Source organism: Tupaia chinensis, unplaced genomic scaffold (assembly GCF_000334495.1).
Source record: "Tupaia chinensis unplaced genomic scaffold, TupChi_1.0 Scaffold000113_1, whole genome shotgun sequence".
NCBI classification, from domain to species: Eukaryota; Metazoa; Chordata; class Mammalia; order Scandentia; family Tupaiidae; genus Tupaia; species Tupaia belangeri.
In genome coordinates this window covers 4,766,451-4,784,015 of record NW_006159577.1, presented here as the reverse complement: position 1 = coordinate 4,784,015, position 17,565 = coordinate 4,766,451, and the positions used below count along the sequence as shown (strand labels likewise).

Here is a 17,565-nt window from a genome sequence, read left to right as displayed (position 1 = left end):
GAAGACAGTGCTCAACGCTGTAAGAGGCCAGGGTTTCCATAAGAATCACCCCTCATGCCTTCTCTTCTCTGGTCACACCTTCACTCTTGTCATTGTTGTTCTTCCGAGGTGAGGTTAGGTACATGGGGGCCGATGAAAAAAATGCCCTCCCAGGATAAATCATCTCAGAGATGCTTTCCCCCTGGCACTAGGACACTTTTCCTTTTGGCCTTGTGTCTGTATTGCCCAGTAGCCCACATCCTGCTCTGCTTCCAAAACTAGGGGCATTCTTCACACAGGTTAATTCAAACTTTCCAAGGTTAAAATCAAGCCCTTGTTCAGGAAGCACTTGGGAGTCTTTGAAATTCACCTAGAAGGAAGTTGGAATTTGTATCTCTAATGTCTGTGCTTTTGCAGTTGAGCAACAGCCAGATTATTCATATGGCAATCAATCAAACACACCTAAGTTGTTCCCACAGATTAGCTACCTACTATTAGCAAAGTCCCTCCTTCCTTTATATTGATTTATGGCAGCGATTGCAATATATCACTCCAGAGGACACACCTCCTTTTCAGCTAGAAAGCTATAAGTATCAAGGAATTCTTATTAGAATTGAGAAGAACCCAGCAAAATGGGGAGCTCCATGGTCATCCTTGTAATGTGTCTCTTATGGGGTCAAGTTCTATCTACAGGTATTCTAATTATTATATTCACTCCTGCATACCCAAATTATGGCAAATTATATCTACTTGTTCCTCGGTACTAGGCTTTCCATCTCAAGGGGTGTTTTGTATTAAGGAGGAGGTACTTCTTTGCTGATACTTGTAATTGCTTGCAAGTATTTAGAAGGATAGGCTCTTTTTTGTTTTGTTTCTGGTTAAAAATGGCAAATGTTTGTAGTTAGAACAAGCCAATGTCAATGTTTTCAGCAAGTCATTCAACTAAGAAAATGCTTGATTGGTTTAGAACACTTCTTGAGAAGGGGCCAGCCAGTGGTGTGGTGGTTAGGGTGACTGGATCCCACATGGTCAGCTGTGAAGTCTGAGTCTTGGACCCGGCAGCTTGGAGAACTTACTGGGTATGTGTATGTGCATGCCCAAAATCCTAAAAGGAGGGAGAAATGGAGAAGAAGGGGTTGCAGCAAGGCCATTTCCCCAGGGAGTGCTTTCTCACTTCCCTCTATTTCCTATCTCTCTCTGGTGAGTGCACTTTCCCTGTAGCAAACTGAAAAAGAAAGAAAGATCCCTGAGGAAAGGTGTATGTGTGTTATTAAGAAGCTGTAAAACTTTACCGTAATTGGTTAAACAGGAGGTTTGTGTGCTACAAAGATGAGTGGAAAAGTTTCCCCTGTAAATGCTTGTGATGCGACTTCTTTCTGCAGGTGTGTCTGGCTTGGTAACTAATATTTGCTGAGCAAAAGCAGGTAACTAACAGCAGAGACAAGATAAATAAGATTCTGAGTCCGGGTCTGCCACTCATTGCTTTGAACAAATGACTTAATTGAATCTGTGCTCTTAGAATCCAGTGATAAACATACAAGAGTCATTGGCAAGTCAGCGTGATTGCTGAATCTCAGTGTGTTTTGCCTGATACACGGAGTGAATCAGACAATTCCCCAGTTGGCCTGATTGCTCTCTGACTTCACCTCTCTGTCTGCCTCACTCCCTCTTTATCTCTCCATCTCTTCCTCCTATCTCTTTCTTTTCTATCTCTGTGTTTCCTCTCTGTGTGTCTCTCTGAGTCCTTTTCTCTCTCTCATCTAACTGGCATCATTATTTCCATCTCTCTCTCTCTCTGGTCTTCTTTTCCTTCCCTCTCCCCTTCCTTTCTCTCCTTCATTTCTCCCCCACTTCTTCTCTTTTATCTCCCTTTATTTTGGGGGGTGGGTGTCATCTTCTGCTAGATTTGTGAATTTCAAGCAACAGAATAAAAATCATCTAATTTCTAGATAATTTCTAGAACTTTCACCCCATCCCACCCTACCCCCACCCCCCAAGCTGGGTGAGAGGAAGTTCTGAAGATAAATGTTCATTTGGAAGATTTCTTCCATGAAAGTAGCACCCCAAAACACAGCCCTCGTGACCTACAGCATGGGAAGAGTGTGCGTGGTGTGAGGAGTCCACTGGGTCAGCTGATGGAGGATACTCACCTTTTCACCTTGTCAGGGAGGCTCGGTGGGAGGGGTACAAGCTCTGAGTAGCCGGGGGGCTGGAGATACTGTCTTCATCAAAAATATGTAAACACGGGAGGCAGCGTTTTTGGCTCTAGCTTTCATCAATAGGAAGTTCAACCTCCAGACTTGCACTGGCTCTGAATAGGGACTTGAGCTTGACGTCAGCACTTAAAGGACAGGGAGTGAATTACCCTGTCCTATTCATGAATGGAAAAGAATGGTATTGCTCTCTCTTTTTTTTTCTTTTTTTGTAGGGGTTTTTGCTATAGGGCACATGTGCTCGCCAGAAAGACAGAGAGAGACAGAGAGACAGGAAGTGAGAAATCATCCCCCAGGGGGGATGGCCACGTGGCGATCCCTTCTCCTCTATTCTCCTCTCAGGATCTTGGGCATGCACGCACACACACCCAGCGTGAGTGTAAGCCACCCTGTCTGGGACTCAAACCATAATCGACTACATGGGAGTCCAACGACATAGCCATTACACTAACTGCTAGTCCCCAAGAATGGTATTGCTCTTGAATTGAGGGGATTTGTAGTTTGACCATGATGTTCTACGTGTGTGTGTGTGTGCAGACACACATACATGTGCTCATGCAAGCCTGGATTTGTAGATCCGAGGTAAGAATTGACCCTTTATAAAATTTATCTATGTTCTCTTACTTAATTGGTTTAGCAATCCCAAATTAGGTACCATTGTCTCCACATTACAGAGAGGAAAACTGAGCTCAGAAAGGTTATATGGCTTGTACAAGGGCAGCAGGTGATGAAAGTCTGGGCTAGAATTTGAACAGGGAGCAAGGCATGTCAGCATTCTGGTTGATGCTTGTGCTGTCAGTCCTTACTGCTCCCTGCATCGAACCAAGGAGAAGCGTGGTGGCCTTCAGCTCAGTGCTGGAGCTCCATGGTATAACTCCATTCCAGGGGAATCACAGCAGCAGGAACTCTTGTCAGCATTGGCCTTTACACAAACGCTTGAGAAAAACTCAGTATGTCCACGTTTGTGCTGGGCAGAAAGAGCTGTGGTACCTCTGCTGGTCACAGCGATGGCCTTGGCTCTGCCACTGACCAGCTGTGGAGCCCCTGTAAGCCTCACTTTACTCATTTATAAATGGAGATTGTGTTCCAGTCTCACAGGGTTGTGTAGAAATGAGGTCACTCATGCAGAGTCTGGCACCTAGGTGCTTCAGAACCATTCAGCATTATTACTATTCTAGGTATTTTCCTAATGTTTTATCCAAATGTGACTTCCTAAATGCAATGTGGTATTTTGGATTGGATCCTGGGACAGAAAAGGAAAAGCTGATGAAATCCAAATAAAGCCTGGAGTTTGGTTGGTCGGAATGTACCAATGTTTGATTTGTTGGTTGTGACAAATGAACCATGAAAATAGAAGATGTCAATATTGGGAGAACTTGAATAAAGGATCTATGGGAATGTGGTAGTAACTTTGCTACATTTCTGTAAATCTAAAATTATTCCAAAAAAAAAGTAACTTTCTTCAGTTGCACTTTTTTCAAGGCCAATGTTTTATAAAATGAGAAAGTAATAATTGCCTATCACTAATTTCTGGCCGATTGTTAAACCTCACCCTTTCTGTAGTTTAACTGAGGTGTTGGTAATGAGTTAGCCTTAAGGAGGAAAACTAATAGAGAGACTTTTGGGCATTGTGAAAATATTTTTAACGCGGATGGCATTTGCATCAGGGGAGGTTGTTCTGAGTCACTTAAGTAACGGGCCCCACAGATGTCTAAGTACTCTCCTGCACAGTTCTCCTTTCTTTAACTCGTCTCTTCAACAAACACAACACTGGGTGTTATGTAACACAGCCTGGTCTAGCTGCCAAGGGCTACGGAACGAGGACGAAATCCACTGCCCCACCTCGGGACTGAGTCCATGCACCGCAGCCTGCCATTCTAGACCCTGTGACCCTGTGCACCACCTCCGGCTATTTTGTGTCTCTCACACCCCTCTTGGCAACACTTGCTTGTGTTTCCACTCCTCTTCTTTGCTACTTTTTTACACCATGATTTTACTTATTCTGCTTGTTTGTTAGGATAGCTTGCAGCTTACTCTCTTGCAATACAAACTAAGCTGTGTTTCCTACCTCCTATGTGCCCAAAGCCCTGCCTCTAGCCACAGTTACTTTGTTAGTGCTGTTCCTGCTACTTAGAATATAATCTTATTCTTGCCCTCCTTGTCCCCAACCTTCACCTGACTAAATCTAGCTGCTCTTTTAATTTATTTTTTTAAGTTTGCCAGTGGGTGTGAGTGCTTGCTGGAGAAAAACAGACACAGAGGGAGGGAGAAAGTGAGAAAGCACCCTCCTGAGAGCCCCATAGGGAATGGTCGTGCCACAATCCTTTCTTGGGCACACACACATACCCAATGTGTTTCTCAATACACTGGGTCTGGTACTTGAACTGTGCAAATGGCCATGTGGAAGCCAACTGACTTAACCACCACGCCATGAGCTGGCTTCGTCTGCTTCTTTTAAATACCATGAACACCATTGCATTCAGAAATCTCTTCCTGACATATACACAACACACACACACAGACACACACAGACACACACACAGTCTTGCATACTTTCTCATACACAAACACTGATACATACATAGATACACAGACACAATTATGCAGGTAGACACAGATATACACTCACATACATAGAAACACAGACACAACCACACACATATATGGATACACCAAGACAATGTCAACAAATGAATATGTACGGATATGCAGAGACAGATACACGCTTAAGTACACAGGAACACACACACACATGCACACGTACACACAGTGACACAGTGTCATCTGATCACTCATATTCTCCCATAGCATCTTAGCTAGCATACGTTTATATTATATTTCTGTGCATATTTCTAGGAATCTTGTTTTTCTGGAAGTCCCTAGAGGGCAATGATTTGCTTACTTAGTACCCAGCTTGGCACTTTGTATTACCAAGCCCCTAACAGTGTAGCTGCTCACACTGCCTGTAACGGAGCAGTCTGTGTCCTGGGTGCTCGGCTGTGGTATGGCAGGGAGAGGTGTGGCCGTGAGCCACCTCAGCTTCATGCCCTCCTTCCAGGTTTCTATTTCTTTATATATTTATTTATGGGAGAACTAAACACTACATCAGGAACAGAATTAACCGCATCGTCACCATTGCTGTATACTGTTATGGTAGAATGTTAAAATGTTTGGCTTTTTTGATGAGTTAAGATGGAAGAGCATTGCTTTAGCTTGAATTTTGGTAGTCAGAATTGTAGTCATCTAACACACTCACTCTTAGGAATCAACTTGCTTGATCTGAGCTATTACAGTAATTTTTCTGCTTATTATAATGGTTTTTCTATCCAAAAATGCCTCATGACTGTCCCAACAACCCAATAGTTGTGTGATCTTTGACAATTTATTTCACCTTTATAAGAGTTAGAGTTCTTGGGGCCAAGAGGTGGTATGGAGGTTAAGGCACTAAAATCCCACATGGCCAACTCCATGGTTCAAATCCTGCACCTGGCAACTTGAAAGTCAAGCCAGGCACTTGGGCATATGTGCCCAAAATCCCACGAGAAGACTGGAGGAGAAGGAATTGTGGTGTAGCCACCCCTTCTGGGGAGTGATTTCTCATTTTCCCTCTCTCTTTTGCAGTAGAACACACACATTCTATAGCACAACAAGAAGAGAGTTTTCACCTATAAAGTGGACGTGTAAGGATTTCGTGACAACAGAATGAGATATTACCTGCCTTATGCCTGGCATATGGCATTTACTGAAATAGGTTAGTTCCTCCTGTCCTCATTTTCCTCTTTGCCTCTTCCTCTTTCTCTTTTTCTTCCTCCTATACTTCATCTATCACTTAACCTCATTGTGTTCTTTTATCTTCAATTTCTCTTTTTCCTTTGATCTACAAGAAAATTTCCTCCCAACCTAACAGAATCTCTTCTGCATAACCTACCATTCCATTTTCCACCTTTAGCTTTAAACCACAACTCTCAATGCATAACTAGTGCTGAAAATGTAGGCTCTAGAGAATAATATAAAGAAAATTGAAAACACTCACGGTTTTATTACCTGAGGTTGCCACCAGTCCATTGTGGTATCTTTTTGTTTCTAATCCCAAGTTATTTATATGGGATGGGGGGGTCTTCAAATAGTTCCTGGAAACTGGGTATTATGAAAAAAATCATGCATTGATTTCAAAAATTTCTTGCACTATACATAAACTTATTCTTTAAAAGAATTTCTCGAAGGCACATGTGCTAGCTTTTTTTTTGGGAAAGAGAGAGACCCCCACAAGAAGGCGTGGTCACACTGCTATCCCCCTTCTTCCACTTCTCCATGGTGTGAGGATTGTATGCACACAGGCACATGCAGTCAGGTTGTTGGGGCCAGGATTCAAACTGTGGTCAGTCAGAGCACGAAGGGGCTGGCCCGATAAACTTGTACTTTAATTCCATTCTTTTCCCGCAGGCTCCTTGAAGCACCCTTATGTATGTAAGTGATATAATTTTTCTGAGGCTTCTTTATGCTTCATAAGAGTGAGAGAGAGAGAAAGAGAGAAGCACCTTCAATGAGGTCTCATACACCTACCCCCCCCCAACCCTCCCAGCTAGCCAGGATCATGGGTACATATGTGCCCAGTGTGTCAAGAACTGCACCCCCATTTCCCATGGGGATCCAGCTTCTGTTGAGCAGCATGTTACTGTTGTGCCACTAAACTGACCTGTTATCATTCAATACACATTTTTTCCTGTAATTTGTAAATTGTATTTTAAACATTTTAACATATCATTTACAATTTTTTAACATTGAAGTTGTTTTTAAGTTTCTTTACATATGGGTCACACTGTGAGGATCATCTTTGTCCATGAATCTTTGTCTGTTATAGAAATTATTATTTCCTTTGACTAAGTTCTTAGAATTACCAAGTTGGGACCCACGGCTGGCATGGTGGTTAAGGGTGCCAGACTCCCACCTGGTTGACTGAGGTTTGAGTCCCAGACCTGGTGGCTTGCTTTCTTACTTTCCCTTTCTCTCTCTCTCTGACCAAATTAAAAAATAATAATAAATAAAAATAAATAATTCTTAAAAAAAATTTACCAAGTCAAAGTATTGATCATTTTAAGGCTTTAAAAACATATTGATAGAGGCCAACAAGTGGCATAGTGGCTAAGGTGCTGGGCTTCCACAGAGCCAATCTTGGTTTGAGTCCCGAACCCAGAGGCTTGAAAATCATGTTGGGCACATGTGCATGCATGCCCAAAATCTCAAGAGGAGAATGGAGGAGAAAGGATTGCAGTGTGGCCATCTCCCCGGGGGATGATTTCTCACTTTCTCTCTATCACTATTTTTCTTTGTCTCTCTCTAGTGAGTGCACATGCCCTATGGCAAAAAATAAACGGACATATTGATAAATATCATTTAGAAATGTACCAATTCTTAATCCTACCTGGAAAAACAAGAGTGACAATTTCCATATTTTTACTAGCTCTGAATATGTGTATACATTTCTTTAGAGAGGATTTTGCTATGGGACACGTGTGCTTGCCAGAAAGACAGAGAGACAGACAGAAAGTGAGAAATCACCCCCCAGGGGCGTTGGCCATGCCAAAATCCCTTCTCCATTCTCCTCCCAGAATCTTGGGCACACACGCACATGTGCCTGGCATGAGTTTCAAGCCTCTGGGTCTGGCACCTGAACAATAGTCAACTACGTAGGAGTCCAGTGATGCAATTGTTCAAACATTTTGGTTGAATTGCTGCATAAAAAAATTGTATATAAATTTAAATTTCCCTTTATTTATAGTTAGGATGAAATTTTAAATTTTAAATTTTAATTTTTTTTTTTTTTTTTTTAGATTTTTGCTACTGGGTGCATGTGCTGACCAAAGGGAGACATATAGTGACAGAGAAAGGGAGAAATCACTCTTTATGGGGGATGGCCATACCATAATCCCTTCTCCATTCTCCTCTCAGGATTTTGGGCATGCAGGCTTATGCACCTGCATGTTTTTCAAACTGATGGATTTGGGACTCACACCATAGAGTCAGCCAGGTGGGAAATACCATCTTAATCACCACACCACCTGCTGGTCTGAGGGTGAACATTTTATAGCTATTTGTATTCTTTTTATTTGAAATGTCTCTTTATGTCCTTTGCTTAACGTTTTTGAAAGCTAGTGTCTTCTTTATTGATTTTTATAAACACTTCCTATATTTTGAATATTAATATTTTGCCATTAAATTGATGATGTATATCTTCCCAGTTAATTGTTTGCTTTTAATGTAGAATTTTCTATCTTTATTTTATATTTTTGTGTACTTACTTTTTTTTAATTTCCTGTTGTCTTCTTTATTGATTTTTATAAACACTTCCTATATTTTGAATATTAATATTTTGCCATTAAATTGATGATGTATATCTTCCCAGTTAATTGTTTGCTTTTAATGTAGACTTTTCTATCTATAATATATTTTATATTTTTATGTACTTACCTTTTTTTTATTTCCTGTTTTCCTCTGTGATTTTGTCTACTAATTTTAAATCCAGAATTTTTAACAGTAATTGGATAAATATGTAAATAGTTTCTTATTTTTGTGTGTTTAAAAATTTAATTCTTCAATTTCAAACATTATTTTGCTCTTTGGTGTGAAGTAAATATCTAAATTAGTTTTTCTCTATATTTTGATTTTTACAGTTTTATGTTTAGTATGTTTGCATTTCTAATAATTTTTGAATGCTAACTACATAGTAAACACTACACTAACCACTTGATATACTTTTTCCGTGTTTGTCTACACAATTATCTTATAAAACAATGTAGTCACCCTTTTACAGATGACTAAACTAAGACTGAGGAGACGAATAGACTTGTCTATGTGTAGAGAACAATGAGCAGCAGATTTAGAACTTGCATCCAGGTCACCTGTCTCTCAAAGTCATAGGGACCACAGGTACCCCAGCCCTTCTCCCACTGCCCTGACCCCTGTCCCATCAGTACTTTTTTCTTTTCAAGAAATTAGTCCTTTTAAGCCCATTTACTTTTCCTGATTAACTTTAGAATCATTTTTCAAAAAACAAACTGATCAGTTAAATATAGTGAAACCTTTTGATGGGAAGTATAGCAAACCTGTGACTTAGTCGAGAATGGGTAACATTTCTATATTCAGTGTTTCCAACCGGAGACTTAGTTCATCTCTTCCAGGAGAGTTTGGGTGCATAGAGTTTGTCATTTTATTACTTAGGAGTTTGTTTTGAAAGAGCAGTTATTCATAATGTCTCTACTTCTTCAGGGCTCATTTTAATTTAGCTTTCCCTCTGCTTGTTTCCCTTCTGCCTATCCTTCCTGATGAGGCTCAGTAATGGCATGAGGGGCAGTCACATGTGATTCTAGTCATACCTGTATGTCTCGCCAACCAGATCACATTTCTGATGGGCAGTGGAGTCATAGTATAATCTCAGCGCTCCTCTGCTGTGGAGTCTAGCATCCTGTAGGTACTTCTTAAGTGACTGTCAGATGAATTGTTTCTTACCATACAAATGAAGTTGCAGCTATAGTTCCTTTACATATGGTGCAGAACAGTGCTTCATAAATGTTAGTGTGCCTCAGAATGCTCTAGAATGCTTGTTGTGGTTGTTGTTTAAGAGAGTTTTTTTGCTGTAGAGCATGTGCGTTTGCTGGAGAGACAAAGAGAAACAGAGAGAAAGAAAGCGAGAAATCACTCCCCAGGGGGAATAGCCATGCTGTAATCTCTTCTCCATTCTCCTCCTGGGATTTTGGGCACACATGCACATGCACCTGGCATGAGTTTTAAGCCGCCAGGTCCAGGACGCAACCGCAATTGACTATATGGGAGTCCAGTGACATAACCATTATGCTATCCCCTGGTTCCTAGAATGGTTGTTAAAACACACATTTTTGGGTACCACCTCAGAATTCCTGATTTATAAATCCTGAAGAGGACTAAAATTTGCATTTAAAATATTATTTATCCAATTTTACTTATCTTTATTATCACTTTTTAATTTGTTATGGGGAACACGCATGCACCAGACAGAGAGAGAAGGAGAGAGAGAGGAGAGAGAAGGAAAGTGAGAAAAGAAGCTACCAGGTCTGAGACTCAACTGCAGTCAGCCATGATAGAATCCAGTGCCACAACCAGCAAGCCACCTGCTGGCCCAAGAATTTGCATTTTTAACAAGTTTCTAAGTACTGGCTGATGCTGCTCATCATGGAACCCACTTTGAGAATGTCACATTGCTCAAATAAAAATACAGAGCACTCAGTGAAATTTGAGTTTTAGATAAAAAAATTTTTGTTTGTTTGGGGGCACACTACACTAAAAGAAGAACTCATTATTTATCTGAATTCAAATTTTAACTAGGTATCCTGAATTTTGCCTAGCAACCATACTTTCACCTCATTTTCTCCAGATGCATGCCTATGCCTCCTTCCAGACTAGTTGAAATACCTACTTCTCTCTGATTCCTCCTGCCCAAGCCCATGGCCACGAATTGCCCCCTTTGAGGCTCCTATCCCTGCTCCACACTGTGCCCCTGCTAGGCCAAGATGAAATTATTGGTTATCGAGTTTTTCTGTTCAAGTAGTCTGTGAGTTCCAGAAGACTGGGTCTTTTCCTCTATGGTAAGTTTCCTTCTCTTCTCCAGCTTTTTAAAATTTCTCAGAGGATATGTGTACTTGCTGAGAGACAGAGAGAGGAAAGTGAAAAGGCACACCCCACAGGCCATGTCATGCTATAATACCTTCTTCTACATACTTTTGAGATTTTGGAAATGCATGCATATGTGTCCAATGTATTTCCCAAGTTGCTGGGTCCAGGAATTGAACCACGTGGTCAGCCTCATGAGATCCAGTCATCTTAACTACTAGACCATGGGGGCTCTCTCTTTTACTTTTTGCTTTTGTTAAGGAAAAACTTTTGCTATGGGATGTGTACACTTGCTGAAGAGAGAGAGACAGAAAGTGAGAAATCCCCCCCCCTGGGGGGGGGGAATGACCACATCATAGTCCCTTCTCCTCCATTCTCCTCTTGGGATCTTAGGCACAAACACACATTTTTGGGTACCACCTCAGAATTCCTGATTTATAAATCCTGAAGAGGACTAAAATTTGCATTTAAAATATTATTTATCTAATTTTACTTATCATTATTATCACTTTTTAATTTGTTATGGGGAACATGCATGCACCAGACAGAGAGAGGAGAGAGAGAGGAGAGAGAAGGAAAGTGAGAAAACAAGCTACCAGGTCTGAGACTCAACCGCAGTCAGCCATGATAGAATGATAGAATCCAGTGCCACAACCAGCAAGCCACCTGCTGGCCCAAGAATTTGCATTTTTAACAAGTTTCTAAGTACTGGCTGATGCTGCTCATCATGGAACCCACTTTGAGAATGTCACATTGCTCAAATAAAAATACAGAGCACTCAGTGAAATTTGAGTTTTAGATAAAAAAAATTTTGTTTGTTTGGGGGCACACTACACTAAAAGAAGAACTCATTATTTATCTGAATTCAAATTTTAACTAGGTATCCTGAATTTTGCCTAGCAACCATACTTTCACCTCATTTTCTCCAGATGCATGCCTATGCCTCCTTCCAGCCTAGTTGAAATACCTACTTTTCTCTGATTCCTCTGCCCAAGCCCATGGCCATGAATTGCCCCTTTTGAGGCTCCTATCCCTGCTCCACACTGTGCCCCTGCTAGGCCAAGATGAAATTATTGGTTATCGAGTTTTTCTGTTCAAGTAGTCTGTGAGTTCCAGAAGACTGGGTCTTTTCCTCTATGGTAAGTTTCCTTCTCTTCTCCAGCTTTTTAAAATTTCTCAGAGGATATGTGTACTTGCTGAGAGACAGAGAGAGGAAAGTGAAAAGGCACACCCCACAGGCCATGTCATGCTATAATACCTTCTTCTACATACTTTTGAGATTTTGGAAATGCATGCATATGTGTCCAATGTATTTCCCAAGTTGCTGGGTCCAGGAATTGAACCACGTGGTCAGCCTCATGAGATCCAGTCATCTTAACTACTAGACCATGGGGGCTCTCTCTTTTACTTTTTGCTTTTGTTAAGGAAAAACTTTTGCTATGGGATGTGTACACTTGCTTAAGAGAGAGAGACAGAAAGTGAGAAATCACCCCCCCTGGGGGGGGGGAATGACCACATCATAGTCCCTTCTCCTCCATTCTCCTCTTGGGATCTTAGGCACACATGCATATGCACCCAGCATGAATTTTAAGTCACTGGGTCTGGGACTTGAACCACGGTTGACTATGTGAGAGTCCAGCAACATAACCGTTGCGCCATCTGCTGGTCCTTTAAAGTCTCATGTGCAGAGATTGTTCCATGTTCCCTGAATGAGCAAGTGACAAACCCAGCTAACCCTCTTAGGATCTTAGGCACACATGCATATGCACCCAGCATGAATTTTAAGTCACTAGGTCTGGGACTCGAACCACGGTTGACTACGTGAGAGTCCAACAACATAACCATTGCGCCATCTGCTGGTCCTTTAAAGTCTCATGTGCAGAGATTGTTCCATGTTCCCTGAATGAGCAAGTGACAAACCCAGCTAACCCTCTGATGTGAAGTGTGATATAGCTCATGCCCCTGCTCCAGTTAACAATGGTGGCAGATTTAACTCTCCTTTTCAGAAGACTTCTTATTGGGCCATTTTTCTTTGTACTTTCAGCCGCTAGTGGCAGTGGAAGACACCACAGGAGCCATTGTTACATACGTGAGGACAAACGGTAGCTCTACGTGAACTCTGGGGCTGAGTGGTTGTTTTGCCCAAGGCTACCTCCAAGAATTCGGGAAGGACTGCTTTAGAGAATCCTGCTGGGTTTTAGATATAAGACAGGAAGGACTTCCTGTGATGGAGTTCACCTGGGCTCGGATCTTTAGCCCTTTCCTCCTTCTCGCAGAAAGGCTCTAAGCTGCCATGCTTGCCTCCCTCCACACCTCTTGCCTAAGATTTCTGTCTCCAGGCTGCACCTCAGGTGTTCAGTGGGCATCACACACAGTCACCCAGGCAGCAGAGACACATGGAAACAACCGCATCTAGTGAGTTCCTCTGGGTAAAATCCCTTATTTTCTCTCATCTTAGAATTTACAAATTTGTTAATGCTACTTTACTGGAAACTCGACCTTAGTTAATGCTTAAAATGACAACTGCTTCTAATTTAAAGATAAAAAAAAATGACAACTGCTTCTACTGGATATTTCCTCATTTTATTATGGTCTTGTGTGTGTATATGAATACAAAAACACAGACCATGGGTTGAGGTAAATCATTCAAATATTAAAAACAAAACAAAAGATAGGAGACAGTAGACAAATGGTTAAGATCAACCCCCTGAGTACAAATCTTATCCCTATTATTTATTAGTCTGTTGAATCTTGGGTAACCTTCTTGAGTTGCACAGGGTTGTATTAAGGATTAATTAAGGCGACGGGATCAGCAGTTGGCATAATGGTTACATCGCTGGACTACCACGTAGTAAACTGCAAGGTGAGTCCTGGACCCAGTAGTTTAAAATTCACACTGGGTGCATGTGTGTGCATGCCCAAAATCCTGAGAAGAGAATGAAGGAGAAGGGATTGCTGCATGGCCATACCCCCGGAGGGTGATTTTCCACTTTCTGTCTCTGTGTCTCCGGTGAGTGCACATATCCTATGGAAAATCTCTCTTAGTTAGTTGAAAACTAGTTAATTAACTAAAAGTCATTAGCTACAACTCTTCGGACCCATAAATACAAGTTGGATAGGCCAAATTTTCTCAAAGAAATAGAAAAGCTATGAGTTCTGGTGTTCTATATTTTTGCACAAACGTAATTTCCTTTTTTTTTCTTTTACAGTAATGAAAGGTTAATTTCTAATTTAATAAAATAAAGAAATACATTCAGTAGGAATACTCAGAAACCATTGCACAAGTTATTACAGTTGTTTTTAATATACCAGGAGCCTTTTAAAAATTTCTATAGAGTACGTGTGCTTGTGGAGAGAGATAAGAGGAAGAGAGAAAGAGAGAGGAAGTGAGCAATCAGCCCCAAGGGGGATGGCCATGCTGCAATCCCTTCTCCTCCATTCTCCGCTTGGGATTTTGAATATGCACACATGCCTGGTATGTTTTTCAGGCAGCTAGGTCCTGGACTTGGGACTCACAGTTGGCCATGTGTGATCCTGCCTCCTTAACCACCATGCCACAGGCTGGCTTGACTTTATCATGTCTTGTACACACTAGAGAGTCAAGAAATCTTTTTCAATTTGAATACATTTGAAAAACATATGACCATTCTACTGATGTTGATCTATGTATAGTTGCTACATCTCTACTTCAGATGAGTTCAAAAGTGAGTTTGTTGGTCAGGATTCCTATGGCTGAAACGTGCAAACACCCATTTAAAACAAATTCATTCAGAGAGATAGACAGACAGAAAGAGAGAGACTCCTAGCTGAGTCCTCTTGCTGTAACCCTTGGGCCATTGCTGCGTTGTTCTCAAGGCAACACGTCCTCCGTCTTTAGGGACTTAAGGCTAATAGAGAGACATACATATCGTGATCGTATGGATACAATTACAAGTGTGAAAAGTGCGGAAGCCGAAGGTACATAGTAATAGGGATATGTGTAGGCCATCAGAGAGAGCAATCCTGAGGAAGTTGCAGCTGAGCTGAGGTCTGGAGTGGGTGCAGGAATAACTAGGGCAGGAAGAAGAGGTTTGTCTGGTACTCAGTGGCTCTGCTGTTAGATTGAAAAGATCAGAGAGAGACTTTGGGTGATTGTAGCTGCCATCCCCTCAGCAGTCCTCCCTGCTTAACTGCCCTATTGTGATATCTAGTCAGGATAACGTCCTGACGGAAGGTCATCTCCAGGTCTCATTTAAAAATGTGTGCCCCTGACACATTATCATTTGTGGTCATGTCAGATACACACATGTCACTCAGTGGGCTATCTAGCAAAACATCTACTTTGTGGCATCCTATATCTCTACCCACCCGGAAGCTGAGCGTTCACTTGGGGACAAGGATTCTTGGTGGTAAGGACTCTGATAAGACTCTCATCCACAAAATCCTTAATCCCCACTGAGATAGATGCAGACCATAGAATAGAACAGATAGTACCTGAGAAAATGAAGTAACCTGTGTGTTGGTGATGGGTGAATTAACTCTGCTTACTACCTTCTTTTTTAAAAAAAAAATTTTATTTTTAAACTTTCTTTCTTCCTTCTTTCCTTCTTTTTCTTTCTTTCTTCTTTCTTTCTTTCTTCTTTCTTTCTTTCTTCTTTCTTTCTTTCTTCTTTCTTTCTTTCTTCTTTCTTTCTTTCTTCTTTCTTTCTTTCTTCTTTCTTTCTTTCTTCTTTCTTTCTTTCCTTCTTTCTTCTCTTTCTCTTTCTTTCAGTTTGACCAGAGAGGGACAGAGAGAGGGAGGGAAAGTGAGAAAGCAAGCTACCAGGTTCAGGACTTGAACCTCAGTCAGTCATGTGGGAGTCCAGTGCCCTTAGCTGCCACGCCACCTGCAAGCCCCAAAAGTGCTTACTACCTTCATAAAGATGAAAACTGCCATGATGGGGACCAGCAGGTGAGGTGGTGGTTAAGGTGTTGGACACTCCCACATGGCTGACCACTGTTCGAGTCCCAGACTTCGTGGCTTGCCTTCTCACCTTCCCTCTCTCTCTGTTTCTGTCTCTCTCTGGCCAAATTAAAATAAATGAATGAATAAATGAATAATTTTTAAAAACTGCCACGATCAATAGCACTTGAATAGTGCTGCAATATCAATAGAAAAGCAACATGGAATCTTTGTCAGGGCTGTTGGATGACTCCTCACTGAAGAATACCTTTCATGGGTTATAGAAAGTAGGTTGTTAGGGACCATCTTCTTTGTGTCGGCAAGAACCATAAGGGAGTGGGTTGGTAGAAGGCAGTGGCTATGACAAGAGGCAGTACAGATTGATGGTTAAAAGCATGGAGAGGGGCATTAGAGTCCGTGTGTCCTTATTTACATTTATAATGTCTGTGCCTAGTGTTTTTATTTGTAAGTGCAAATGACAGGGTTGAAAGGAGGATTAAATGAGATAATGCATATAAATAGTAAGCCATAGTATTGTGTCTAAGAAACTAAAAGGACGTAGTAGTTCTTCAGTGGATGTTTGCTTGTTTCCTTTCCTGAGTGCTCTTCCCCTTAGGTCTCTCTTCCAGTAGAATTGGAGGAGCGTGTCTGGTCGATAGGGGCTGGCTTAATGATAACTTTCTTATTTTATGTTCAAGCTCTTCTTCAGTTTTTCCTTCATAAAGGCAATAAATACACAGTAGGTACATGTGTCACCATTATGATACTCGTGGCAATGGCCGAGTCTAGGTGGGAGGGCACCAGATCCTTTCGAAAGTGCCTTGTCTTTAGGAAATATCTTGAGAGATCTCATTGTGTCTATTCTGGTTGGGCCATTGTGATGGCTTAACTATCTTGGACATTGATCTCCCGTGGTAGAGAGTTAGTTTCTCTATTTCCTAGAAAACGAACAAGTGGAAGATTTTGCCTTTAGGTGATTTGACACCATTCCGAAAATGGCAGCCAGAGTCATCTATAACTATGAAGCTGACTATTGGAAAAATACAAAGTAGTCTCAATAATTTGTCCAAACAGCTGTATTCAAATACGGGGATTTAGCACACCCAGAGTCAACTTCAATGTGTGTTTAGCACTATGGAGGAGCTTTGTCAAGACCCTGGAGTACAGAGTTTCTGAGTTGGATGTAGCTTGACTATAGATATGTAGATATGTAGCTATGTCACATAGCCTTGACTGCCATGTGACTAAGCAAGATACCTGGAACCTGGCAATAGAAGTTGCATGGTGCCATCTAGAGTATGTTTAAATGGCAACATTTTTATTTATTTATTTAGTTATTTTTAATAATTATTTTATTCAATTTTATTCATTCATTCATTTATTTTAATTTGACCAGAGAGAGAGAGAGAGAGAGGAAAGTGAGAAAGCAAGCTACCAGGTCCAGGACTTGAACCATGGTCAGCCATGTGGGAGTGTCCAGTGCCTTAACCACCATGCCACCTGTCAGTTCCCAAATGGCATCATTTTTAATGGCAAGCTCTCTCTGACATATCTATCAGTTTATTTTGAGTGTGGTAGCAGACATGGCACATCAGAAATGAGGTGGGGATGTTTTGATGCAGAGGTTCTCTAGTTTGCTGTCTGTTGAAAGAATGCTCTGGCTTCCTGTTCCTATTGTGAATTTCTTCATTTTCAGGGCTGTGGAACTACATGACCTCAGTGCCCTCTTACTGGGCTATCAACAACGTGAAGTGGTTCAGGTAGAGGAGTCCCTCGTGGACCCCATATTCAGATTGCTAAGGCAGGTGA

At 41.4% G+C, this 17,565-nt stretch overlaps 1 protein-coding gene across 12 annotated transcripts in view; it reads left to right on the top strand.

Annotated features, from left to right (window-relative positions):
* Positions 1 to 604: 604 nt before the first annotated feature.
* Positions 605 to 17,565, top strand: part of LOC102480493 (deleted in malignant brain tumors 1 protein) — a 141,334-nt gene continuing 124,373 nt past the window's right edge. For all 12 annotated transcript variants that reach the window (XM_027770115.1, XM_027770112.1, XM_027770111.1 and 9 more), the window contains exon 1: positions 605 to 672. In XM_027770115.1, coding sequence (XP_027625916.1) covers positions 612 to 672 — 61 coding nt within the window. In that variant the 5' untranslated portion in view covers positions 605 to 611. The remainder of the gene's footprint in view (positions 673 to 17,565) is intronic.